The following is a 27,500-nucleotide window of genomic DNA, read 5'->3' as shown; positions in this document are numbered from 1 at the left end:
AGATTTGTGTATATATACACAGAAATACTGGTATACAAATCAATATATGCTAACACAAATATACGTGTATTTAATAATATATATTTATATGCATTTCAGTAATTGGTGATATTTGGCTTCACTGAGCCTTATTTCTATCAAACTTAAAATGACAGAAATAAAGCAGTATGTAGCCAAATAATCTTCAGTTCAAATACTGATTTGGTATATAAACACATCAGACAGCATTTGGTTGTAAGGATTTTTAACATATCCTTTTTTGGGTGTATGTGTATATATATACAGAATATAATATATAGCTTTATTTTATAACATAAAACGTAAAGTTTATTTTACTAATAGGTGTCAATACTCAGACCAGTATATTTCAGAATTAATTATAAACAAAAACTTTATGAACTTAATTTTTAATGAATTTTATTTTTCCCTAATTTTAGACATCAGACTTTGTTTGCTTAATATTAATAATATCCATATCCAGCTCTTGTTTATTCATCGTAATAAATGGGAATAATTGCGTGATTAAGTATGTCATAAGTCAATCCTTACAAATTTGTTAAAAATGAATAATATCACTTTTTTGCAGAAAATTTTACTTTCTAAATTCAGTGTTTTGTACAGTAATATTTAAATGAGTTTGTATTGTGAGTGCAGCTCATCTTCTAATGGAGAGAAACTGAAACACTCTGTGAAATAGAAGAAATGGTCTAGAATTGTGAATCCTGTGGAAATCATTCAGTCAACAATTTGACAGCCAATGTGTATATTCCTTGTTGACTTGCATACATAAACGAAGTGCATGATATCATAGAATAAAAAGTAGCCTCGGTGTATTCAGTTCCTAAAAAGTACCAGAGATGTGGCTGAGCGCTTTCATGAATTAACTCCAATACTCACAAAATCTGCATGTGAGTATCCCTGCCTCGGTTTGCATAGAAAGAAACTGAAGCTTTGCAGGGAAACAATCAGTTAAGTGAGGCTAAGAGTGAGAGCTAAGTCCTGTGCAGTTGTTCACAGCTTAACCTCCTTTATGGAGGCAATACCACCCCTTGAGCTTTTGATTTGAAACCATCTGCCCTAGATTCTGGTGCTGGGGTCACCCTTTTCTGGTTATGTGTCCTTTGGAAGAGTCCCGTGATCTCACTCAAGTCTTGGCTTGTATTTGCAACATGAAATTGATACCATCATCTTAGCATCTCTGGAGATTTTGAAAAAGAGTAGCTGAGATATGAGATGTTAAATATTTACCAATTGTAAAAGAGCTATGTAGCTATGAGATACTAATGTCTACATGTACGGAAAATCAATGCATTGAGTTAAAAAATTATCTCAATTTTAGAACTCAACATATTATAAACTTGAACTGTGCATGTGGAAAAATACAGATTGATATAGATGGATAGATAGGTAAGTAGGCAGGTGCTTAGGTAGAAGGATGGATAGATGGATGGATGATGTTTAAGACTGATGTCACATGTATTTTTGTACATGAATGGTGTTTATTTACACATACAGAAATACACACACACTTATACATGCATACACACACACATCCAGTACTTGCCTAGGGATCATGATCTTCTCATTAGCACATTCAGGACAGGATTGGACCGATCTGTGCCTTAAATAATGCTTACCTAATTCATCAGCCTCATCCTGTAGACTCTAAACAGTCAATTGGAGATGGAAATGAAATCAGCTTCCCAGCAGCATGATTCTCTTCCTTCTGTCATGTCCTATGTTTTGTCTGAGTAGCAAAGCTAGATAGTGTTTGTGACAGAGGACAGGTCTGACTCCCACAAATTCTTTAAATTTCGAATTTCTATAGATAGCTGGGGCAGGGGAGGGAGGGATGGAGGGAAGGCGGAGTCTAGGGGAAAGAGAGAGAGAGAGAGACAGAGACAGTGAATAGGTTTGCTTTATTTTTTTCCCATATTCCCCAACTTCCATGTGAATTTTGCTCCAATGCAATGAAAGTCCTCAAGTGTCACACTTTTTTGGCCACCACCTCATTGCATAAATGCCCAGCACATTGCCTAAAAGAGGATAATACATTTTATTACTGCAGCTTATTTAGAGGAAAGAAAGACAACAATAGCCACCATAGTTTTTGTCTATAACAAATACTTATTGAGCCAAAAAGTATGGAAGTCTTACTGTTTTTTAATGAACAATTAGGAAACAAAGAACCCAGCAGTATGGTCTATCCAGCCAGGGGAACTAACAGATGATTTTAATTTTCAAATATTCATTAATTAAGTGGAGATGAGTGAGCCTGAGAGACAGGAGTCACTTGTTCTGCCATTTTTTTTGTAGTAGAGTATGGCTGGAACACAGCAAGTGTTGGGAAAGCAAGGAGAAGAAGCTAGATCAGTAGTTTGTTAATCCTGGCTGGACATTATAATCATGTGGGAGTTCTTAGAAAGTAAGATGGAGAGGTCACCCAAAGCCAATTAAATGGAGCTGTTAACAGCCCATAGTACATATGCAATAAACATGAGCTTTGTTATTACTAATTATAACATTTATTTGGCATTCATATATATATATTTCTAATTGTATGGCCCTCTCATGAAAAAAAGTGGACACCCTTGTTTTAAGTACTCAAGACATTTCACTTGACTGCCTTTTTATTCTTGTTGCCAAATTTCAAGTTTGTCAGAGTCCTCACTCCCAGAACTCAAATAATCATTGCAAAATCCAACAGTGACAAGGAAAAGTTGAAGAACATTACTTTCTTTAAAGTGGACAGAAGCCTCTTTTATTTATTCTGGGCCACATGTTAAAGTTTTGGGATCTGAGTTCAACTTCACAATTCCAAGGTTTTTAATATGTGGTCTTGAATAAAATTATGAGTTCACTGTGTGTTCAGCAAATGATAGTAACTCACATTTATTGAATGCTATCTACCCTGAAGGAGCTGATTGAAAAGAAAATACTTGGAAAGAAGGTATTAATTAAGTCTTGATATTCTAAGCAATTCATATGTCAAAGTTCACAGCATATTTCAAGGTGAATAAATAGTGAATATTTTAGACTTGGTCTCTGTTCTAACTACTCAACACTGCTGTTGTGGCATAAGAGCAGCCATAGACAATAAGTAAACATGGCTGTGTTCCAGTAAAACTTCATACAAAAACAGGCAATGGGCTGAATTTGGCCCATGGGCTGAAATATCACTAACTCCTGGTCTGGAATATACATTTTTTTAAGTTGTATTTTTTTAAACTCCAGCTCTTAGAATTCTCCATGAAAGAAAGGACAAAGTCTATTTTGGCCTTTTTTCTTTTCTATTTTCTTTAACATTTTAACCGTAGTCATTTTAAATTCCTTATCAGAAAAATCTAATATCTAGATAATCTGTGAATGAGCTTGTTTTATGTTTTGTCAGTTGCATCATCTAGCATAGCTAGTAATTTTTGATTAAATGTTAGACATTGTGTAAAAACAAATGTAGGTTTTTCAGACAATGTTAATGTCCACCAAAAAGCATTCCTCCTTTCCTTGGTTATTCAGATACAGTGGGGAACTGATACTTCAGTGCATCAAGGGTTGATCTGGGTCAAGGATGTTTTGCAGTTTCAGTAAGTCTGTATCTCCTTAGTTCCCCTTTCTCCATCGTGTGTCTTACAGTCTTTGGATGGAGAGCCTATGTGTGCCCATCCTGTCAGCCCTGTGAAACTGTAGAAGATTTAGCTCTGCCCTTCAAAGGGAAAGCTCCAGGCTCCAGCTTTCCACCCAAGCAACTTCAAATGCATCAAATGTCAAGGGGGAGACCAGCTGGTTGCTTAAAGCTGGACTCCTCCCTCACTAGGCATTTGTTTCCAAACACCTACTTAAGGGATGAAGAAAACTGCATTCTGCACTTTAGAAGTTTTCACCCTAACTCCTCAGCTTTCCTGCACATGTCAAAAAATGTCAGCAAATGTCTCATGGAGAAAAACCCCAGCAAGATTTTTAGGGACTCTTAAATTTCCAATATATTTCTCCAGCCCTTGGTAACCAAAAAACCTTGCTCTCTCTTTCTACCCTAGAGATCCTCTGCCTGGGCCACACCTGCCACTCACTTTTTGCCCAGATTTAGCACACATTCTCAAGAGGAAAAAAAAACTCACAGAAGTTGTTGGCTTGCCTGAGAAAGGATCTCCTGTTTCTGGAAATTTAGTTTATCTCATTCATAGCTCTCTGATGCTCTAAAGAGTATGATTTTTGTAATTTGTATTGATTTTTCTCATCATGGTGTCAAAAGCATTGGCCATACAGAAATTACTACACTCTACTAGACCAATACATTTCAATTGTATTATAAAGAAGAAAAAAATCTTTAGGCACATATGATAGTGTTTCCTAGGGAATTTTAAGAGAGTCAATTATATAGGTGTATAATGAACTACTTCTAAAATTATACTTTATTTCCTCTTTTTTAAAAACCCACAAAATATTACTGATTATATCTATAAAAGTCCAGGAAATTTTTAAGCTTCTTTCAGATTATGGATTTAGTGTGATTTGGAGAAGAAATGTTATAGTTAGTTTTAGCTGTTGACATTCACTGACTTGAAACTTATTCATAGGATGATTTAATAGAATACACTTGGGCATAGAATTATATTTAGGCTAATGCCAAAGGAAAAAATATTATTCAACCATTCATCCATCCATTCAACTACCCATTAATTTATTCTACAAATATCCACTGAGCTTTAACTATGTGCAGCACAGTACAAAGACCTGAGAATCCAACTTGGATGAGACACACATAAGAAGTAAAAAATAAAGTAGACAGGAAAAGAGATACAATAGTTACAAATTGTGAAGTGTTGAAGGAAATTAGCAAAGTGCCCACATAGGGACTAAAGCTTGGGCACTGCTTTAGATAAGAAAGTCAGTGAGGTCTCTATGAGGAAATAACATTTAAAACTGTAACTTGAAAGATGAGATGGATCTAGACAGCAAAGAGTGGAGAGAATGAGTTTGTTGGGGAATGAGTGTACCGTGCATTTGGAGGGAATAGAATGTGGAAAAACTTTGAGGTCTTTAAGGAAGTGAAAGGTGATCCAGTGGCCAGAGGTAGTGAGCAAGAAGAGAGTATCATGAAATGGGATTGGAAAAGTAGGTAGAGAGAAGTTATTCTGTGCCTTAAAGACCTTTGCTAGGAGTTTAGATTTTATTCTAAGTGCAGTGGGAAGCCATTGACAGTAAGGAGCAATGTGATTCAGTATAATTAAAGAGGGTCATGAGGCTGTTCTATGGAGAATAGACTGTTGCGTGTTAGGACTGGAAGCTGTGGAGCCTGCTGCAATAATCCAGATGAGAGATGATGGTTTCCTTTATTAAGGTTGAGTGAGCACATTTGGCTGATGCTGATGTCATTTTCTGAAACGAGGAAGGCAGGACAATGAAGAATAGCTTGAGGTGGGTGAATTAGGGATTGCCAAAGGTTGTACTGTGCTGAGGTTTGAGACCTTTTGACCTTTGAGTGCAGCTAGTCAGTTTAGTTGTGATTTTTCTCCAGCACAGTTGGGCTACTTGGATGCAGCTGCAGAGAAGTCATTTGGTGGAGCCAAAATGTTTTCCAAAGACTACATGTAGCACAGTACCTGGGAGCTCGTTAGAAATGTGGAATCTCGGACCCTGTCCCAGACCTCCTTAAGCAGAATCTGCATTTTGAAATTCCCTTTGTGCTTCATATGCACACTAAATTTAAGAAGCATTGTGGTCGATTTTATTTCAGGTTGAAGTTTTGGTGGATGAATGCAAAGAAGTTAAATGAGTGCTAGCCAGCTCCATACCGTCACAAGACATACAATATTTGGTGATAGCTAATTTTCCTCTCTGAGCACATGGGAGGATTGTGTTTTTTCACTCCTTGAAGTTAGGGGTATACATGTGACTAGTTCTGGCCCATTGGCTTTGTATGGAAGTCGTCTTTGTCGTGTGAAGCCTGAGAATGTCATTGCCAGTGTAAAATCTCTCATCCTCCATCACCTCAGCCCCTGAATGATTATGAGGAACAGATGTTCCCTGATGGCCTGGGATGCATATGTAGTGTGAGTGAGAAACAAATCTGTGTCGTTCAGGGACACTGAGATTTTGGAGTTGTTTGTTATCACAGCATAACCTATCCCATTCTGACTGAGACCACATCCCCAGAACTAGGGAACTCAAGCAATGGAAATAATTGAGAAAAGCCTTAGAGAATTACTGGGTTTCTTGTTGCTCTGTGTCCCATTGAGGAGGTTTCGGAAAGTTTGGGTCCCAGTCTGTGACTGCTATCCTGCTTTGAGCTCATGGAGCATGCTCTAGGTCAGTCCCCTGCCTCAGAATGTTAATAAGAACTTCTAGATTTGTTTGGTGTTAAGAAAAGAAAACCCACCTATCTGTGTCCTTGGTGCACGATTTGTACTTTTGACTAATTCTAGCCAAAAACTCTGAAATTAAAGCTATTTCTAGATTTTTAGTGGATAGGTACATTTGCTGTGCTCTCGTTCTTATGTTGGAAATTTCCAGACTTTACAGGTAAATGTGCACAGTGTACACTTGACTCAGTTTTCTTTATGATTCAGTGTTTTCTCATAACAATACCTTGCAATCCTCGAATTCATGGCATCCTGTCTCTCACTGCAGGAATTCCTGGGGCAAGAAACCAAGATACCCAATGCCCCTGTGGCCGAATGCTATTCCCCTGGGTTCTGTGCAAAACATACATAATTTTTGCAGGGAAATTCTGCACTAAATCTCCCCATCACATTGTCTCTAGACAAGAATTGTCTTTTCAAATTTGAACTCCTAGCCCTAGGACGACGCCAAGATGAACACGATCTTTTTATATCAAATATAGGGAAAATTAAGAACTATTCATGTGCTACAACAAAGGGTTTGCTTTTCTTTCCATACAGGATGATCTCTGTCTCTCCTGGAGACAGTAGATATATTGGGAAGTAATTTAACACCATCATTTAGTGAGTGACTTTGGTCTTAGAAAATGATAGGGTTATGAACTGAAGCAGAAGATGTATATTTAGATTATTGTATTCTGAAAAGAAGTTTCTGGTGTAATTATCTTTTAATTGAAGCCACTTAGAATTTGAGAGCCTTTAATATACCTTACAGATGGACTGTAGGAGTTGATGCTGAAAATAATATATAAATCTATGATGTTTAAAGTGTGTCATTCACACACAGCAACTACGATAAACCTTTTTTTAGGATTCACACAATAGAGGCGAGTGTAGTTGGCAGTAGGAGGCATAAAGTGAAAAGAATAGGGTTATTTCAGAAGCACACCTACTCTTTAAACCGTGACCCTCACATCTCTCTATATAAAGAGCAAGGAGGCTTAATCCAGAACTATAAAAAGCAACTCTTTTTAGACTTCAGTTTTTCCCTTTCACTGTTGATCTTGTCAACAATATTAAATGAGAATGACACAGAAACTTTTAAGGCTTGTCCTTTGGAGCAAAAACGCTCACAGAGTTTTGCCATGTCAGCAGACATAATCACTGATAATTATACTTTTTAAAGGAAATATTAAAATTATAAACCTTTCTGAACTACTTCAGTGACTCAATTAAGAAAATTAGAAAATACAGCTCAGGCGAGATAGAATCCTTGGTTTATCTGTGGGGGCTTTTTCTGTCCACTGGAATAAAACTACTTGCAAAATCTTCTATAGGTATTGGTAAAGGGCTTTAGGAACACCTACACATTACATTCCAAAATGATGCCACCACTCAAATAATTGACAACACCTCGACAGCCTGGCAAGTTGCTTCAAAACTCTTGCTTCTTGTATTCTTTCTTTGTATGAAAAATATTTAATGTTTCCTTAAAACAAACGTGGTTGAGAATGATTTTTAAGTATTTAAGCATTTTGACGGTTTCTAACAAAAGCTTATGTAAAATATGAGTTAAGCCTGTGGTGGTTAGGAGCATGGACTCTGCAGTCCAGCTACCTGAGCCCACATCTTGGTACCAGTCAGGAGCAATGCAGTCCTGGGGAATGCTCTTCACCCCACTATGTCTCTACTCCTTCGCCTGTACAGGGTGGGTGGCTGTGGAATCTCCAGTGGTCGTTTTAAACTCAAATGGGGTGACTCACATCAAACTCTTAGTCCTATGCTTGCCATAAAACAGGCACTTGATAAATGTGATGTCGTTGTTGTTGTTGTTGTTGTTGTTGTTCAAAAGGTAGAAGTTATATGACTATAACTATAGATGTTTAAAATTTCTAAAATCATTTGCCTACTTATACTAATTGGATATCTTTTGAAAGGCTGTTCTGGCAGGAAACGTAAAAGTTCTCCAATTATTACATATTTCTTTGTTTTGAATAATCATGAACTGCTATGTTTTTACCTTGTAAACTTTTCAGGTTGATAGTTATAGAAGGAAAAATAAAATCCTTCTGCAGTTTCAGTTTAATTTAGCAAGTACTTTGTGCAGATACTTTTGGGTGTCAGACAATATTCTAGAAATTCCAGGGGAAACAAGATGAATAAGAAAGTACAGACCCCTTAGGAGTTCATGGTCTAGTAGAAATGATAAGATAATATAGTAATATATTATTATAATATAATATAATATATATAAGATTATATATATCTTATATAATATTATAACACTATAATAATATGAGATAAGCCAAGATTACTTCTTTGAGGTTTGAAAGTAGAGATTATATCATGATTGCAGTTATTTGAAGAGAATACAGGAAGGAGAATGGGAAGATAACAATTTAACAAAAGGATTTGAGGAGAACTTTAAGGTTACAGAAGATCGTGAGTCAGAGACCAAAGGCAGGATCCATGGGCTTTCTTTGAGAAACAGTGAGTAGTTCAGTTTGGTTGGTATTAGAAACCCTTGGCGGTAGTGGAAGAGGGAGATGGACCAAGCTGACACTTCACAGATCATACTGAGTTCTGCATAAACTGCAGCAAGAATATATTTTCAAATACTGTGTTATAGCCAAGCTCAAAAGAAACACAGAGAAATCCTTAGATACCAGAAATGAGGAAAAAATATCAAAGCCAGACCTATAGAGGAAAGCTGATAGTCCAGTAGCCTGTGAGAATTTCATATTGTAGGTGGGTCTTGGGTGCTAGAGGCTGAGATTCTAAAGCCCTCTTGGGAATGCTGACAAGACCCCCTCCCACACAAGCAGTGATGCTATACCAAGCCCACTGCAATAAGCTAGCACTATCTTGGTTGCTCTGACCTCATGGGCTAGAAAAACCCCATCAGTCTAGGATGTGTCTAAGAAATTTGTAGTTCATACAAGGTTTGGGGGAGGAAGAGGAAAGAAATCTCCTTTCAGAAACAGAAACCCCTAGTCTGAGCCATAAACAGGAGAAATTAAGATGAAAATTAGCATAAAATGAACTGGTATCCTCCAACTGCTTGAGGGCCCCACCCCTCAGAGAAACACACTCAGAACTAGTCTCTAACAGCTCTTTCACACACCCGTGACTTGGGCTTCCAAAGGGTAAATACATCCCACTGAATATGAATTTACAATAATTACAAATATCACTAGAGAGAATCAGCACATGCAGAAATCAGGAGAATTAACAATGCAAGCAGTAGAAATAATAGAAAATATGAAATAAACTATAACATATTTTTTAAAACAATTTGAGATAAAAGAAAGAACAGAAAGCACAGTTAAGGAATGGAAGAATATGAGAAAGATCAAATAGGACTTCTGTAAGTGGAAAATATTGTCATTGAAATGAATGAAGAGGATAAATAGCCAATTAGATACAATTGAAGAAAGAATTAGTGATCGGAAGTTAAGTGTGGAAAAAGATCACTCACTAGCCAGAATAGAAAGATAAAGAAATCAAAACTATAAAAGAACTTAGAAAATGAAGAATAGAATGAGAAAGTTTAGTATACATTTAACAGAAATATACATAATAGAATAGAAATGTATTCCTAATAGAAAGAGACCACAAAGAGATTGAAGGAGAGGCAACATTGTATGAGTTACTACATAAGAATTTTCCAAAGTTGAAGACAGATAAGGTATTCAGATTGAAAAAAAGTTCTGAATATATAAAAGCAAATCCACATAAACTAAGTTTGTGTTATACTAATGACAAAAAGAAAAGTTTTGAAAGCTACCACAAACAAAAGACTGGTAATCTGCAAAAGATTGACTAACTGACAGGAGACTGCACTTGCAGCAAAAGAGAAACTAAAATCACATTATAAAAATGCCAAGAGGAAAATAAAAACATGCCCATCATCTAAAAGATCAACTCAAAGTGAGTATAACTTGAAAACAATCAAAGATTGAAAGAGTTACCATTCACAGAACATTACTAAAATCATTACTAAAAACTTTTGAAGAAAGAAAATACACTTGGAAAGCAATGATTAAGAAACAGTAGTGAATAAATAGATTGATTAAACAGTATTACTAGTTTAAAGATCAATAACAATAATAATTGTAGAGACTAATTTGAGGAATTCAAAAGCAAGGTGGATTAAATTACTAAATAGCAATAAAGATGGAAGAATAAGACGCAAATAGTCAGTAACTGAATAGAAACAGGAGGAGAAGAGGACTGGGTGCATAAAATGAGATAGTGAGATAGATAAAAGATTGGAATTGTAAGTTAGGATTATATTTGGATGGGCTTATAAGTCAAACTATGAAGACTGTAGTTAATTTTATATAAAACGGGATAGATTTTGGTGGTGGTGGTTTTTTCTTTAAGCAGAGAAGTGACGTGTTCAGAGATGTGCAAGGTAGGGCAGTTTGGCATGGGCAAAGACTCAGGAAGACCGATTAGGGCACTGTTGTAATGAGTATGATGAGAGTCTTGAAGATCTGTACCAGGATTCATCTCTCACTCATAGGTGAAAAGGATGGATGTGAGAAACACTACGTGGCTAGTACTTAGAGGAAGTGGAAGGAAGATGGTAGAAGCAAAAGGGGGAGACAGTCACTGAACATCCACTTTTACCCTCTCTCTTTGTATTAACCCACCCTAACAACCACATGATGATGTCTGCTTCTTTTTACAGACAAATCAAATGATCCTAGGAAAGAGGCAAATAATTTGTCCAGTGGCCTTACGTAGTAAATATCAGAACCACAATTTAAATCCAGTTTTGTGACTCCAGCTGCTCTTTAAATAACATAGTAGTGAGATTCCCAGAGAGAACGCTTAGTAGGTAATTGAGTTTAATTTGCAACTTGAAGAGTTGTGGGGTTCAGAAGTCATGCTTCTGATTCCAATTTTGAAGAGAAACAGAAAGACAGAAGTTGCAGGAAAGTAGCAATATGAGAAGTTGGTATTTAAATAAGATATCCAGTATCAGGCCATATTTCTGAGAGAGGGAAAGATTGAGGAAGAAGAATTGGGTAGGATTCAAGATCATAGAGAAAACCATGGAGTTAAACCATCGAGACAGAAACCCAGGAGGAGAGGCAGAACGCAGGGGAAGGGTGATGTGAAATGAGAAAAGGCGAGGAGAGCAAGCCCAGTGTGGACGCTGCCTCTTCATGATCCAGAAAAGAGGAAGACGGTCCAGCGGGTGGACATGGATGTGTCATCCCAGAAAAAGGTAGCAAAAGGGTAGCAGGAGGTAGAGAGAGAACCTTTCACAGCACACTTGTATCGTGGAAGAAGGTCCAGACACAGGAATTGGTTGTCAAATAATACGTCATGGATGGAAATCTGTCTTATCTGAATACTCTTTATACCCTTTAGAAATGCTACCAGTAGTCTACACTAGCATGTACAGATATTGCAAGGTATTTGTTCTGGGTGCTTTTCACTGACAGTGCCAGGAAGGATGCTAATTAGTGGCCATTGTGAGAGCTGGTGCTGTGATTTGGGCACCTGTCTGCAAAGAGCTGGACTGAGCACAGCCCATTCCATATAAGCCCGCTCAGCAGCTGTCAGCTGGCATTGGCGTTAATTTACTACTGACCTGGGCCACATTTGACGCTGGCCCAGGCATTAAAGCCCGCCTTGCCCGTCTCTGATTAGTTGTGCCATCCAGTGCCTCCTGTACTATTTTTATCGCAAATAGAAAACATGTCTAAATGTTTTATTTCTCAAGATTCGAGTCAATGCCATGATGTTTTTGTTTGAGGGGAAGGATCATTAGATCTGTGCAAGTTAGACCCCTCACAGGCAAGGGGATATGTTGCCAGAACAGTGGATACAGGGCTGATTGGCAGTGGTCAGATGGTGTTTACCTTGGCAGCCAGTACTGCATTCGATTCCTGACGGACGGCCAGCAAAGTCCTCTGCGGCTTGCGATGGGTATCGCCAGCACAAAACTGCAGACAGAATTTTATGACATTTTTTAGGTTAGACCCTATTAATTTGCTTTCTCTTCAAAATCGTCTTCACACTCCACCTACTGACCAGACACTTTCGAGCCCAGAAGCTGCACCTTCTAAGGCAGTGGTTTATTTATCTTGTGCTATTTGATACCAATGTTTTCTAAAGTTTATGTTGATGAGCGAGTTAGGGCAGCTTTCAAGTGTGCCTAACTTAATCCTGAGACCTAGTGTGAGCATAGAAGGAAGTTATTCATTCATTCATTCATTCGTGTAATTCATTCATTCACTATATTAAGTAAGTCCTCTAGGTGCTGGGAATATAATATAAATACAGTAGACAAAGTTTTCCTTCACAAGGCTTATATTCTAATGGAGGAGACAGAAAAATGGATAAGCCAAGAGACAGATGGCACAATGGCAGGTGAGGTTGGCACCATGAGGAAGAGTAAGATGATTGAGGTTGACAGGAGACCACTTCAGATAGGGAGTCAGCTAAGAGCTCTCTGACGAAATGACAAAAAAGCAGGTGAGTCTGTATGGGGAGACTCTTTCAGGCAAAAGGAAAGGCAGTTCAAAGGCCCTGAGGCAGGCAAGTACTCACTGTTGCTGAGGAAGCTCCAGCATGACCAGAGCACGTGGAGCAGGAGGAAGGTGGTAGCCATCTCCAGGAGCTGGACCATGCGGGGCACACAGGCCACATGAGGCAAGGAGCTTCTTGGGTGCAGTAACTCGTGTTGATTATCTGAGGCTGTGTGGGGTCCTTTGAATTACAAAAACGATTGTTAAAACTTTTTAACCGTGTAGGCGTATTTTTCAAATCTTAGAAGAGACATGGCAAACTGAGTCTCCAATGGGCTCAATAACATAAGTAATAAATTGAACAGTTTAAATAAAAACCTAGGCAGCCCTGGCTCGTATGCCCATTGCATCGTGTGATGTCATAAAGGCATTGTTTTTAGCATATAATCACTGAATTCACCCTGTCAGACTTCTGCTGTGCCATGCTCTAGGGCTGTCAATAAGGCAGAAACCCACCCTCAGGTTCAGAAGGACTACTGGGGCAGGAAGAAACTTAAGCAAATGATTATAATTCAGTGGTGTCGAGCCATGTGTATGTGAGGTAAGGGAGAGCACAGAGAAGGAGTTGATTAACTCTGTTTAGATATTTAGAAGAACCAGGATGAAATCGGAGGGCTGTGTAAACATGAGATAAAGTAAGGCAGGAGGGTGGTATATCCAGCACAAAACCTGAAGTTACGGAACACGTGGCTGGAACAGAAAATTACAAATCGTCATCAGGAGTGGGCTGGGGAGTGGACGGAGTTCAGCCCAGCGGTCCGTATCATGATGGCAAACCAGCTGGCTTCTCCTCCGAGGGTCAGTGTCCTTCTGATCGGCCAAATCTGAGCCTGTGTCATGATGGAACATGTTGATGTCGCTCTGCAGCCATGGGCATCACAACTAAAGATAGGCGAGGCTGGTGGTTGACACTGTACCCATCCTTTGGGCTGTGGTTAGTGGTTGATGACTGTCATAGAGCAGAGACACGAGAGAATAAAAGAGAAAATGGGGAGAAATGAACTGCCTAAATATGTTAGGTTTGTAGCATAACACAATGGAGATGGACATGTCTTGGAAGATTTTAGCTTTACTGAAATATTTTTAGACAGTTTTAGAGACTAAAGAAAAGTAAAAAGTGAAGTGTCAAGATTACACTTTTTAAAATACATTTTTAAAGAAAATTCCTAACTTTTGGATTACTTCAGGTTACTTATCATCCTTTAAAGGATTGATGGGCACATTTCTGAATGGGAAATTGATCATTGCAATTATTACACTTCTATCTTTTATTTCAATATTTCTCTGTTGTGTTAGTTCTTGATTATTTCAGCGTATATAAAAATATAATGGGTCTTGCCAACTCTTTGCCCTCTCTCACCTGACCATTCTTCCACATTCCAAGATGCTTTTCTGCCCTTAAACTGCGGGATAAGCAGATGTGACGTTGACAGCAGATTGCTCCTCCATCAAGCTAGTTTAAGCTTGGCATCTCAGTGCTTCGTTCTGCTGCTGAAGACCCAGCTGAGAGTTTGTGTGTCTTCGTCGTTGTTTGTTTCTTTTTACAATAAAGCTAAAGTACCTAGCTTTCAGTCATAGTAGACCTCTAAAGTTGAGATATTTTCTTAAACCAAAATGTCCTGTGACAGCTTTTATTTGCCTCTATTTAAAGATGTGTTTATTTTAAGAGGAAGGTAAAAATGATTAAGCTCAGCTTGTTCATGAAAATGGACATTTTGAAGTGATTATAATCTCCCATCTCTGATCACACCTTACTGGACAATCTCCCGTGTTTACTACATGCAAAAGTATTTTTTATTTTCACTTCAATTAAAAACCTAAATTAATACACGCTTTCCCTAACGGGTTGAATTGAGTGTTCTGAGAACTAAAAAAGGCGAGTTCGTCAAGCCTGCCAAAGTGTACACCCTCATTAGCTTTTGTGTGCTGACTGTTTATCCATCTGAGTGTAGGATGCACACATGAACAGTTTTGAAATTCTCCCAAGTGTTGCAAGACTATTTCAAAGTTGACTCTGCAATTTTAAATATATTTGTTGGATGACGATATGCAGAGAAATAGTCATGAAGATTCTGATGTTTGTTCTGTTCCTTTGACCATCACAGATCAAAGAACACCTTGCTAAGGGGCAGCGAATGCTGGCAGGTGATGGAATGTCCCAGGTGACCAAGACACTGTTGGATTTAACTCAGAGGAAAAATTTCTATGCAGGCGATCTTCTGATGTCCGTGGAAATCCTCAGAAATGTGACAGACACGTTTAAAAGGGCGAGTTACATCCCTGCATCTGATGGCGTCCAGGTAAGGGAGGCAATCCCTTGAAGGTGCAATCAATTTTTGGCCCTGGAAGCCAGCTCAGCCATCTTGGGGACAGCCTGGCCTGGAGGGAGCAAGCTGTAATTCCTGCAGGGGAGACGTCGGGGCTGTGCTTAGGGTGAGCACTGGAAATGACCTCAATTCCCTTAGTCATCCCATTCCCCAGTGTCCTGGACCATAGAACACAGAATGCACTGCAGGGAGATGCTGAATGGGAATGTGTGTGAAGTGTTTGGAGCCCTCAGATAAAGGCACTATAGAAAATTCAAGGTTGTATCATGGATATTTTATTCCTACATTTAATATCACCATCTTGCCATAGGAGACCATTAGAAGTACATTAAGCATAATGAAAGCACATTAACCATAATATGCAAAGAAGGCGCCATTTAAGTTTTGTTTGGGGTTTTGCTATTAGAAGGAGGAAGGCTATGTTTAATTTTGTGGAACCATTTCCTGAAAATATCAGGCAAATCGAGAACAGTCTGCATAGGAAAATAAGAAATGCAATAACTCCTTACAGTGTATTTTCCTTGTCATGGAGACTTCTAGAGCAACATCATTCATCTCCATAATCAAGTTTAAGTACTCACCCAATTTCAGGATTGCCTTGGCCATTAACACAAAGCTCATTGAATGGCAAACAAAGCATATTTAAATGCAGCTCTAGTTTGCATTTCAGATTAACTCTTTGCATGCTGTAGGCTGGAGTCTACTCCTGCCAAGAATGATGGGTTGATTTCTATATTTCCAGCGTAATGTTCTTCCTGTATCTCTGCATAAAGTTCATTAAGGTAAAAGTTTGGCAAAACTCCCAGATCAGATAGTTTTCTTTCTACCTACCCTTCCTTTGGGAGTTTTATTTGCAATTGACTTGGAGAATGCAGAGGATGTGGTTTTTTGGTTTTGTTCCTTGTTTTCTTTTGCTTTGTTTTAATCAGCTATCAATGCCCTGATTGTATATAGACGCATATATCACTTCAATTATATGCATATGCCACTGAAAGTAACTGCAATGAGTATTATTGGCGCTGCATTCTCTATTATATCACCAGTATCCAGGAATACATTTTTAATTGTAAAAATACATTGGGAGGGTGGGCTAGAAAATTATTGTCATTTGAGCATTTCAGAGTTGCTTTTTTTTTCCTTACAAAGAATGAAACAGTTTTCCAATTTTAAAAACTTTATAAAGTAAGCCAAGTATGACTTTTCCCTGTAGGTCTGAAATCCTTCTATCCATTATTACCATTTACATGAAAAAATAACATTTGAAGTCCTTGACACAAAATATAAGTTGTAATTTCAAAAACTCCCAGACACTTGTGTTCACGATTGAAGCATCAGGCAGAATGTTGCGCTAGATAGTCTTTAGGGCCTCTTCTAACTCGCAGGAGTGTAGGGCTGCAAGAGTTTTAGGTGCTGAAATTCAAGAAATGAAGATCACCAGGTTCTACTGGGAGCATATTTTGATTGCGCTGCTCATTAGAGTGCATTGACTTAGTGAACAATTAGTTTCACCAGATGCTTGGGCATGGACATTAGCTGGTTTGACTTAAATAGAGCAATTTGGCTGATGATGTTGTTGTCATTTTGGCATAGTCAGAAATAGGTTCCCCATTTCCAACCTACTCTCTCATTAGTCTTCCACATTAGTCCTTAGAATTCTAAGCACATTGATGTCGTAGTAATTTCTTCATAAACAGGAGCTGCATTTTCTTCTTCACTGTCTTTACTGGTGTCTTTCGGCACCTGGTATATCTTCCTCTCCTGGAATTCCTTTTTCCTCCATCTCTGCCTGTCAAAATCCTAGCCCAACTCTAGCAAGTCTTTCTGAATGCCAGACCAGCAAGCCTGGAAATCCATCTGAAAATGATCTTTTTCTTCCCTGAAATCCCAGAGACATTTGTACCTCTTTTAGCCTACTTTCCACAATTTTATACAAAACTTTAGTATATAATTATTGTCTTTACTTATTTGTAAAGTCTGACTTATAGCCTTACTCAGCATCTCCTGTACTTTACTTAAATGTCAATTCTCTGTTTCCAAGGGCCCTGAACATTTCTGATTGTCTAGCATCTCAGGCTTAGCTTAGCATAAACTAAATTCATCTTGAATCCCAAGTTGTCTTGCATTTTCTACTTCTCTTTGAAGAATTAGCAATCCTTAGGCAGGAATCATAATGTCATCTTGACTTTTTCCTTCTCTCTTTGCGTGGCCTCTGCCTACACAGTGCCTCTTTGTCCTTTCTTTCTTCTCTCTTCCCACTGCTGTTTTCCTAATTTAGCTTCCAGTCACCTCAGCATACATAATTTCCATGACCTCTCTTCTTTTATCTGTTCTTTGATCTTTTCCTTCACTCATCCATCTTGTACACTATGGTCCTATTAGTTGTCCTAGGACAGCTCTGATTATATCACTCTTTCATCAGAAAACTTTAGTGGGAGGGGCTGGCCCCGTGGCCGAGTGGTTAAGTTCGCGCGCTCCGCTGCAGGCGGCCCAGTGTTTCGTCGGTTCGAATCCTGGGCGCGGACATGGCACTGCTGGTCAGACCACGCTGAGGCAGCGTCCCACATGCCACAACTAGAGGAACCCACAACGAAGAATACACAACTATGTACCGGGGGGCTTTGGGGAGAAAAAGGAAAAAATAAAATCTTTAAAAAAAAAAAAAAAAAAAAGAAAACTTTAGTGGGGGCTGGCCCGATGGCATAGTGTTTAAGTTCATGCGCTCCACTTTAGTTGGTTCAGATCCCAGGCATGGACCTATGTACCACTCTTCAAGCCATGCTGTGGCGGCATCCCACATACAAAATGCAAGGAGATGGGCACAGATGTTAGCTCAGGGCCACTCTTCCTCAAGAAAAAGAGGAAGATTGGCAACAGATATTAGCTTATGGCCAATCTTCCTCACCAAAAAAAAAGAAGAAGAAGAAAAAGAAAGAAAGAAACATTCAGTGGAGCTCTGAGACGCCTGAATGACAACCTAAAGTCTTTATCTTGGCTTCTAGTATACGCCACGTATGTAGGTTCCCTATCTTTCCAGCCACGTGCATGGATTACTCTTCCTCTTCACACACTTGAGCCAGATGAACTTTCTGCTTCCTGAAGGCTCCCCCTTTCCCAAACAAGATTTAGCATAGAATCTTGCCTATAGAAGATGTTCAACAAATGTTTATTGAATTAATTAATTAATGACAACATTAATAATTACATACCTACCAATGAGTTTTCCAAACTTTTTTAAAATAAAAAACTGGGAAATGAGCAAAGACTAAAGAAAGACTGAGTAAAACTATTAAAAGAGAATACACACTTTGAGATGTAGTTATGTGAAAAACATTTTATTTAAAAATAGATTCAATAAAAGACTGATTTGCTACATTGATGAAAGTAACATAGAATAGCCACAACCTGTTAAAAATGGGGAAAAAATAAAGTGTGCTTGTATGTCTTGGAATGATAATGCATAGGAATAGTTTTGTTTTTGGAAACTGGTGGAAAAGATATTCCACAAGTCTTTTCCTTTCAGGCATATTCTTTTCCAAACCCTGGGGCTTTGTCATCTCTCCAGATCTCTGCTCACGTTGGCTGCCTATGTGGCATGTCCTTCCCGTTTCCCATCTGATGCAAGTGCCTTCAAGATGCAGCTCAAAACCCATTTCTTCTCAAAAATCTGCTCATCAAATCCCGGGCAGAATTCAATTTTTTCCTAATCATCTTTCCTTTTGAAACCTTGTAAATATCCCTACGATAGCAAATCTCTCACATAACATAATTCTTTCTTTCCAGGTCTGCCTTCAGCGGTAAATTTTAAGCTTGTTTGAAGACGGTTATGTCCCCAGGGCTTAGCCTGGTGATTGAAGCATAGTAGACACTCAGATATTTGCTGAAGTAATTAATAAGTGAATAGGGGTATTGTAGGAATATTGGGGAATTTACATTGCTTCACAACAATAAGAAAACTACTCTAAACATTCAATTCAGAGAGAGAAAGAGAAGGAGAGGAAAACTTGTCTATTTTCTTTCTCTTTTTAACCACTGGGAAAATTCGTCCTGAGTCTCATTCTATCTATAGAGGGTTGAGTTTGCACTGTTCGCACCAGGAACTATAAGACTTGACAGAGTCGGACCAGACATATGCACGTTGAAATTCCAGGTTGTTCAGTAATTATCCTTGTGTCTTCAGACACATTGCTTAATCTTTCTCTACCTTATTTCTTCATCTCTAAACAAGAAATGAAGAGGAACCAGTATATGGTGTATTCTCATTATTCATGATAATTATAGTCTATAAAGTTGCAGCAAACACTGAATTAACAAATACGGAATCATTTACTCCCAGGGAAAATACAGGATGAGGTTCCTGTGAGAATCTGGTCATACTGTTGTCATCAACCGGTTGATACAGGACCTTGCTTTATGTGTGTTTCTGTTAAAAGACACCTCATTGAATGCATATTGTTAATCATTCGAATTGACCTCACGGCCAACAGACTGTAACTCAGGCCCGAACAAAGTTTATCTCTGAAGGCGCATCCTGGCCTTCTCGAGCTTAGGAACACTAGATAGTCCTTCAGTGCTATGCTGGGGGCCAATTTAAACAGTGAAATTACCGAGAACACACGGAAACCTATGAGAAGACTGGGCGTTAAATAGACCATGAAAAGGACACTTATTTACAGTACCTGGGCTGAAAAAAAAGTCAGAGCCTCACCATGTTCAACCTCAGCTGGGAACGTGCGCATTAGGTGACTCACATTTCTTTGCCACTTTGCACATGTCCATGATTAACCGTGAAAGTGCTGTGAGTTTTGATGTGGGAATTACAAGTAAATTTTAGCGGGTAGTTGAATTTGCAAAGATGGAATCCACAAATAATGAAGATCAACGGTGACTATCTTCGTGAGGCTTAGAGATAATACAGATTAAATACATGATAATCCATACGTAATAATATTTGTGAATTATCTGGCACATCCTAGACACTCTATAATGCCGTTCTTGCTAGTATTGTAACTCTTAACGTGAAAGAAGATGAGCCTTGCTCTCAAGCTGCTTACAGTGTCCCTGAAGAAAGAACAAACTTATGAATGAAGCTGGACTGCCATAATGAGGGAGAGAGAGAAGCACAGTACGTCTCACTCCCAAGAATTCTGGAACTATAGAGAGCTGAACTAAAACAGTGAGAAAAGAATGCGTGGACAAGTAAGAACTTCAGATAGAGTTTGGAGAAGCAAGCTGGGCACAGAGTGGATAACTAATCAAACTGCACAACCAAAGGCATAGCAGGTTCAAGAGAACAAGGTTTGCAGAAAATGAGAGCGTGTTGGAATAGGCAGGGTCAGAGCCAAAGGAAAGAGTCTAGATGTGCTTCTCCATAAACAAAGTTACTAAATGTAGTGGCATTTTTGGACAGATGGCTGGGCAGAGATAGATTATGTGGATGAGGGAGTAAAGAGACTGGGGGAAAGAAACCTGTCGAGAGGCTACGGCAGTGGTCTGGAGGTGAGAAAGAAGAAAGTACGTTTTTGTGACAATGCATCAGAAAAGAAGGAGGCGTTTTCTCTTAGTGGAATGAGAGGTAGTCTCTTCAGATGGGTTCTATTCCAGGGAGAAGGAAAGAAAATACTGGAAAGAATACACACATGGAGGTATCCACAGACATGCTTAGAGTGCTGTGCCCTCAGAGTCGCTGAACGCAAGGATGTGTCTCTCCCCAGGGTCTTTCTCTTCCCTGACGCTGTTTTCCAAGTGTTTTTGCCAGTGACCAACTGTAAGACAGACAGTTTACACCAATCTATATTTGAAAACCAGAGTTTTACAAAATCATATTTACCTTCACTATGTGTAGTACTGTCTGGTATTTTGTGTTCTTTTCTGTTTCTTTAAGTAAAGTTGAGTGACCCTCAAACAGGTTACCACTCAGTGTTTGAAAACGACTTAGTATCTAACACATTCCCTAGGCTTGAGAAACTTATTTGCCAATGATTGGGGTTACAAAGCAAGGTCAAATCTCAGCTTCCAATTTCTTTCTTAAATGCAGACCATGTTCTAGATAAAATTTTCAGAGGAAGGTGACGCCGGAATTAAATTGAAAGCAGAGGTAGTGACTTTGAATGAGTCAAGCATCTTCTTTCCTAAAACAGTTGATGAGCGAGCACAGACATTGCACTGCGGATCGTTCTCAGGCTGCCCATCAATGGCACTAAGTCACCTGGTGAGGATCTCTGAGTATTATTTCTCTCGTGGTTTCAGGGGGAGACACTTTCACCTTTTACATATGAAATAGGCACTGATAAATGTGGAAGCACCTGTTACCTTGATAATATCGTGCCATCATGTAATAGTGAGCCTCATCTCCAGAGACAGTCTCGTTTTCTTGACAAAATAAGATCTGGTAAGGACTCTTTTGGTTTGGATTTATAGAACGACTCTAGTGTTCAAGACACAACCTCATGCCTTGAGATCCTCTGCTTAAAGAACTTTGTGCAACAGGCAGATTAATAATTTCCTCCAGCATAAGTAGAGGAGGTAAGGAAGGCGGTCGAGTGTAATGACCAAGAGTACCTGCTCTGTAGGCAGAATTCTGAGCTTCAGGTCGTGGCTCTGCCACTTGTAAGCTGTGTGACACTAAGCAACTTACAAGACCTCTCTGTGACTCAATTATTTCTCCCATTGTGTGGGATAATGGTACTGACCTCATAGTGCTGAGCTGAGAGTTAAATTGTCTATGAAAAACCTACATAGCACATGGCACAGAGTGAGAGCTCAAGAAGTGTAGCTCCTCTTATTATCTGAGAAGGTGAGATGCTGATGGAGCAAAAACCCGAGGGATCTCTGGACCACAGGTATCTGCTGCCGCTGCAGATATGTATTTGATTTTTGTCCTAAGAAGAAAGGAAGGCCAGGTGTTTCTCATGGCACCACCTAAGGAAGTGTGGAGACTGCCTTTTGTCTCTTTTTTTCACTTCTTACAGCGGAGAAGGGTAGGAAATGCCTCAAGAAAAATGAGAGTCAGAACAGCATTGGTCCTTAAGGTCAACATGGTGAGGCCATTTTAAAGTTAGAGAGCAAGCGGATGCAGAGAATGGCTTAAATCAGTAACCAGGACTCCTGGCCCAGTGGGAGCCGAGTCGTGTATGGGGCCATAACTCCCAGCTGCCAACCGCTCTGAGTCACAAACGGCTGCTGTTGTCAGTGCTTGAGAGCCTGCAAGGATTTTGTTGTTTCTCCGCAGTGGAGGGAGCCTTGTGTAACTAACGAATGGCTCTTTCTAGGTATTATTTAAACCTTGCCCTCATTTAAAGGTGAAATAAGAAATTCAGTGCCAAATAACTTCTTTAAATGGGTGAGATATTAACCACAAATCTTGCTGCACAATCAACGAGTAAATCCTACCAAGAACAAAATCTGGAAGATGGCTGCTGGCCGCGAGGAACTGACGGTCTCCATGGGAGGTGCTGTATGCCCAGCAGCCGGTTGGGACAAGGAGGGAGGCAGAGAAAGAAGTTTTAAGAATATGGACGGCGCAGCCTGTCAACTAGTGACTGCCATGGAGTGGAAATAGTGATTTTGATTGAGCCTTAAAAAAATGCACTGAAACATCCGAGAGGTAGTTTTGTCCTTTCAGAATCTGCGCTTCTTTCCTTCAGAGTCAAGAAAATATTGAGATTTGCATTAGTACAATGTACAGGTGGCTTTCGGTTGAGATTCCACTTATTATCAAAGATTTGTCTTTAAGTTATTGAGGAATGTGTTAGTCTGCTCAGGCTGTCTTAAGAAATACCACAAGCTGGGTGCCTTAAACAGTAGAGATTTATTTTCTCACAATTCTGGAGGCTAAAAGTCCAAGATGGTTTCTCCTGAGGCCTCTTTCCTTGGCTTGCAAGTGGCGTCTTCTCTCTCTGTCCTTGCGTGGCCTTTTTCTCTGTGTATCCTATTCCTCTCTTCTTATAAGGACACCCATTGAATTGGATGAGGACCCCCCCAAGAGCCTCATTTTAACTTAATTCTCTCCTCAAAGGCCGTGTCTCAAATACCGTCACAGTCTGAGGTGCTGGGGGGTGAGAGCTTCAATACATGCATTTGGGGTGGACACAGGTCAGCCCAGAATAGGGAATGTTGAAGGACTGTGAGGATTTCCCTTCAGCAAAGAGACCTGTGCCAGGCACCTTCCCCCAGGACGGGACCCGCTACAGCTGCTGCCCACAGTGCCGCGGGGGCCAGACCTGGGTTGGGGCAGGCTTCTCGCATGTGCTGGCCCCTCTGTGTGTCAGCAGGCCTGCCCAAACTTGGGTGATTGGTCCTCACCTCATTCCTCGCTTAAGAAGCACCCCGTCTGGATTTGGGGATGATTTTGCCTTGCTGAGTTATGATGTTTTTATAACCTTGGCTGCTCTGCCAGACTGTCTCTGGGGAATAATCACTTAGCATATTTAATCATATTAGCATCACTGATTTTTTTACCTTTCATTTTCAAATGGGGAACCAGGAGCAGCCCCAGCTCATGCCCCAAAGCACTGGAGGTCAGATGCTCCCTCTTTCCAGTTGGCTTTCCCATCTGCTGTGCCTTTTGCTGGAACCCTGATCCTAAACTTAGCCTGGAGAGAGAGGCTGGTAGCCATGTGTAAATTTGCCCATCCCAGCTCTTCAGAAACTCCACAGGTCAACCTGGCTTACATCAGGGAGGAGCAGTGAGATGAGTGTGAAAGACAGCCAGCCATTCCTGGAACGATGTTCTTCTCTCATTTTCAAAATGAGTCAGAGTTTCCGTGAGATTTGTGACTAAAAGAAGAGGAGAAGACAAAGGTGTTATTAAAGAGTGGTTTTTTCCCCTAAACTCGTTCACGTCAGGGAACATTTGCTTCACTTGTCTGCTCTCGCCTTCTCCTGGATCCGGCAGACTGCCGTGCTTGAGCTCGGACAGTCCAGGTGGCGTCATCCAGCCTGCGGTGGAGCCCACTGCTGACCTGCCGACCCTGACACCCAATCCCCTTGTCCTCAGTTTATCCGCTGGTTTTCCAGTGGCTCAGACTCTTGTCTCTGAATCATATTCTGGATTATAATCCCCTGCCTTCCTGTATCCTTGACACTTTCTAATTGCCAATGGCGAGTGGGTGTGCTGCTTTGATTGATATTCTGGATAAAAGATCTAAATACTAAACCATAGTATTACAACTCTGTCTTGCTCAGTTGTCAGTTACTTTGTCTATTCACCTGTTACCAAAAAAAGTAGTTAAAGCGCTTTGTGGATGTTTACCTTTAAAAAATACCTTCGAGCAAACCCGAGATTATTTGTATGATAATGTTACTCTTACTCAGTTTCATTTCTGGATGCTTTCTGGAATAGGAGACTAAGAAGGAGAGTCACAGGCAGGTCACAGGGGTTTGGACATCTGTGATCCGTGCCTTCATCTGTCATCTGAGTGTGTTCGTGGTTTTGTCTGTCACTAATGCAAATGGTGTCAGCCAGGTGCATCGAGGCTGAAAAAATGCGTGTCCTCCTTCCCGCACCACGTCGTGGACTCTCTCTGGATTTTTACCTCGTTGAATGCTTAGTGGGTCTCCTGTGTGTTAATCTCCCTGGTGGAGAGTCTTCTTTTTGAATTTATTTTATTCTGTCACCTGTCACCCCTGCTTCTCTTCCTCCCTCCCATCTCTCGTCTCTTACTTATTCCTCTTCCTGTCTCCAGTGTTTTAACCTTGACGTCATCCTATTCAGCTCTATTCCTGGTGATCTTTTTTTCCCCTCAAGACTCTCGGGTTTTAAACTAGGATAATGATTCACAGGTTTTTACCTTTTGAGCCTCAAGCTTATAGTTGCAAAAGCCTCCTGGGCCTCTTCTCTGAGCTGGATCATAGATTCTTCATGCTCAACTGGAACAAAACGGAGCTCACCGACTTCCTTCGCAGCTCTGCTCTTTCCTCTGTGGTATTCGGCATGGCTGACTGCGTCACTGTCCTAAATGACAGTCCTGGATTCTGTCCTTTCCCTCCCGTGCAATCTGTCACCGTGTCATGAGTTTCCCTGAACCAAGCTGCTGTCATCCTCGCCTCCATAAACAGGACATTTTCTGACATCTCTGTCTTCACTTTACTCTCTTGAACTTTGTTTTCACTTAGCAGCCAAAGTTAGATTTTTATTTTTAATGAAACTCATGTCACGTGACCCTCGTGGGATCAAGGCCCCACTTTATCTGACCCTTTGCCTATCTTCTCCATCCAGTGTTCATATCCTCCTGCTCCACCCCATCCAACGCCCTAGTCATGACCACTCCAGCTATACTGGCCTTCTTTCTGCTTCCTAAACTTTTTTCCAGGCTGTGCCCGTGACACAAGGGGGTTTGTACTTTCTTGTCCCATTATTTTCTGGAACTCTCTTCCATGCGTCTTCCCATGGCTTCTCCTTCCCATCACTCTGTTCCCAGCTCAGACATCACCTCCTGAGAAAGCTCTTTCCTGCTGACCATTCCCCTCAAAGCAGTCTCCACACTCACAGACATGCACTCACACACACACACACACACACACACACCCCTCCCTGACCCAGTCACTCTCTACCCCCATAGACTATTTTATTTTTGTATCACCATCTGAAATCATCTTATTTTTAATATTTAGTTGCTTATTTATTGCCTTTCTTTACCCAAATGGAGTGTAAGCTCTGTGAGGGCAGGAACCCCCGTGTGTCTTGCTCACTGTTGTGTTCCAGCACTTAGAACAGGGCCAAGTACACAGTAGGTGTTCAATTAAGTGCCTCTTGAGTAAGTAAATGCAATGCTGCTCCTCAGGTATTTCCCATGTCTCTCTTCGCCTTTCTAGTCCCTCCTGCACTGCCCTCCTTTCGGCCTTCATCACCGCTACCTTGGGCTATTGATGATCTTTCCTACTGACATTCCTTCCTCCATCTTCTTCCTGCCAGATCACCCTTCACTTGCCACCTGGGTTATATTGTTGTGACTCTCCTCATGCCATTCTATTGTGAACAAAGCAGCACTCATACTACCAACACTTTCTGCCTGGGTGGGCAGCGAGGGCGATGCATAGGGTGGGTTCACTGTGTTTAGCTGAGAAGAGGAGGCTCCCTCCTTGGTTACTGCTGTGTCTAACCCGAGGGCCAGGGTTGAACATCCATAGTTGCTTCCTCTCCATTAATTAGAGACCTCTAACTTCTCAAAACTACGTGTCTGTGCTCAGGATGGCCTTGAGATGTCAGAATGGCGTTTTACACAGGGAAAGTTTCATTCCGTATTTCCTCAAGATAACCAGTTTTCTCATCTGTAAAAATAACTGTCCTATCTCCTTCCCGCGACACAGTGAGAACCCTGGTGACATTGGGTATACGGCTGAGGAGAGTATGGAACTGGAAAGGAGGCAGCAAATTAGGTGGGGACCATTTATTGATTTTTTTGGTTCCCGCAAAGACTCGTCTGTGACCTTATACACAGTGGGCACGCAGTCAATAGGTTTGAAATCTTTGCGCATTTACATTGTCCTGCGCTGTATGCTGTGCAGTGGGGGCACAAGACTGAACAAAAAAGAAGTAATCCCAACTAGATTATAGGCTGGGAGAGGAAAAAGCCATAAACCGATGATCCTACAAGTAAATCATAATTAAAAATTGCAACGTCCTCTAAAGTAAGACGACACAGAGCAGCAACATCAGTGTGTTTGCCACCCTGTGAGTGGGGCCGTGTGGCTGGCTGGCCAGCATCCCTAGCGTCTCATTTAGGTCAGGGTGAAGGGGCAATTCTTCGTCCTTGAGTAAATGCATGGTAGTTTTGCTGAGTCGCTGATGGATGTGGAGGTGGAGTGGAGTCAGTGACGTCACGCTACTTCACGCTGGGTGTGGGAGGACTGAATATCAGAGCAGAGAACAGGGCCCCTTAGGGGAGATAGAACCTCTTCCTTGACATCATGTTTTCAGGGTTGATTACTTCTATGAAATGGTTGTTTCCTTGTACATGGAATATTTTTGCCAAGCATGAATGATGAAGATATTGGTAAATGAAAAATAAAAATGCTCACTGATTAGAATCAGGAAAAAAAAAGGGAATATGCAGAATCCTTATACTTAGGGGAGTGCTGGTGACCTGACAAGGCCTTTTTTGAAGAAATTGCCTAGGAATCTAGACGTGAAGGTCAAGGAAGGATTATTCGAGTATAGATGGGAAGTAGAGCCCTGGAAGAAAGATAACAGTATTCTGTAGGTCCAGAGGCAGGAAAGGGTTGGGATGCACAGAGAAGTCTGATGAATATGGACTATAGCAAGTGTGGGCAGGATAGCCCGAGATGGA

At 40.3% G+C, this 27,500-nt stretch overlaps 1 protein-coding gene across 5 annotated transcripts in view; it reads left to right on the top strand.

Annotated features, from left to right (window-relative positions):
- ADGRB3 (adhesion G protein-coupled receptor B3) overlaps positions 1-27,500 on the top strand; it is a 645,087-nt gene that overhangs the window by 295,806 nt on the left and 321,781 nt on the right. For all 5 annotated transcript variants that reach the window (XM_070514627.1, XM_070514626.1, XM_070514625.1 and 2 more), the window contains one exon: positions 14,992-15,186. In XM_070514627.1, the coding sequence (XP_070370728.1) occupies positions 14,992-15,186 (195 nt within the window). The remainder of the gene's footprint in view (positions 1-14,991; positions 15,187-27,500) is intronic.

Source organism: Equus asinus, chromosome 8, assembly GCF_041296235.1.
Source record: "Equus asinus isolate D_3611 breed Donkey chromosome 8, EquAss-T2T_v2, whole genome shotgun sequence".
Lineage (NCBI taxonomy): Eukaryota > Metazoa > Chordata > Mammalia > Perissodactyla > Equidae > Equus > Equus asinus.
This window is presented reverse-complemented; position numbering and strand designations above follow the sequence as displayed.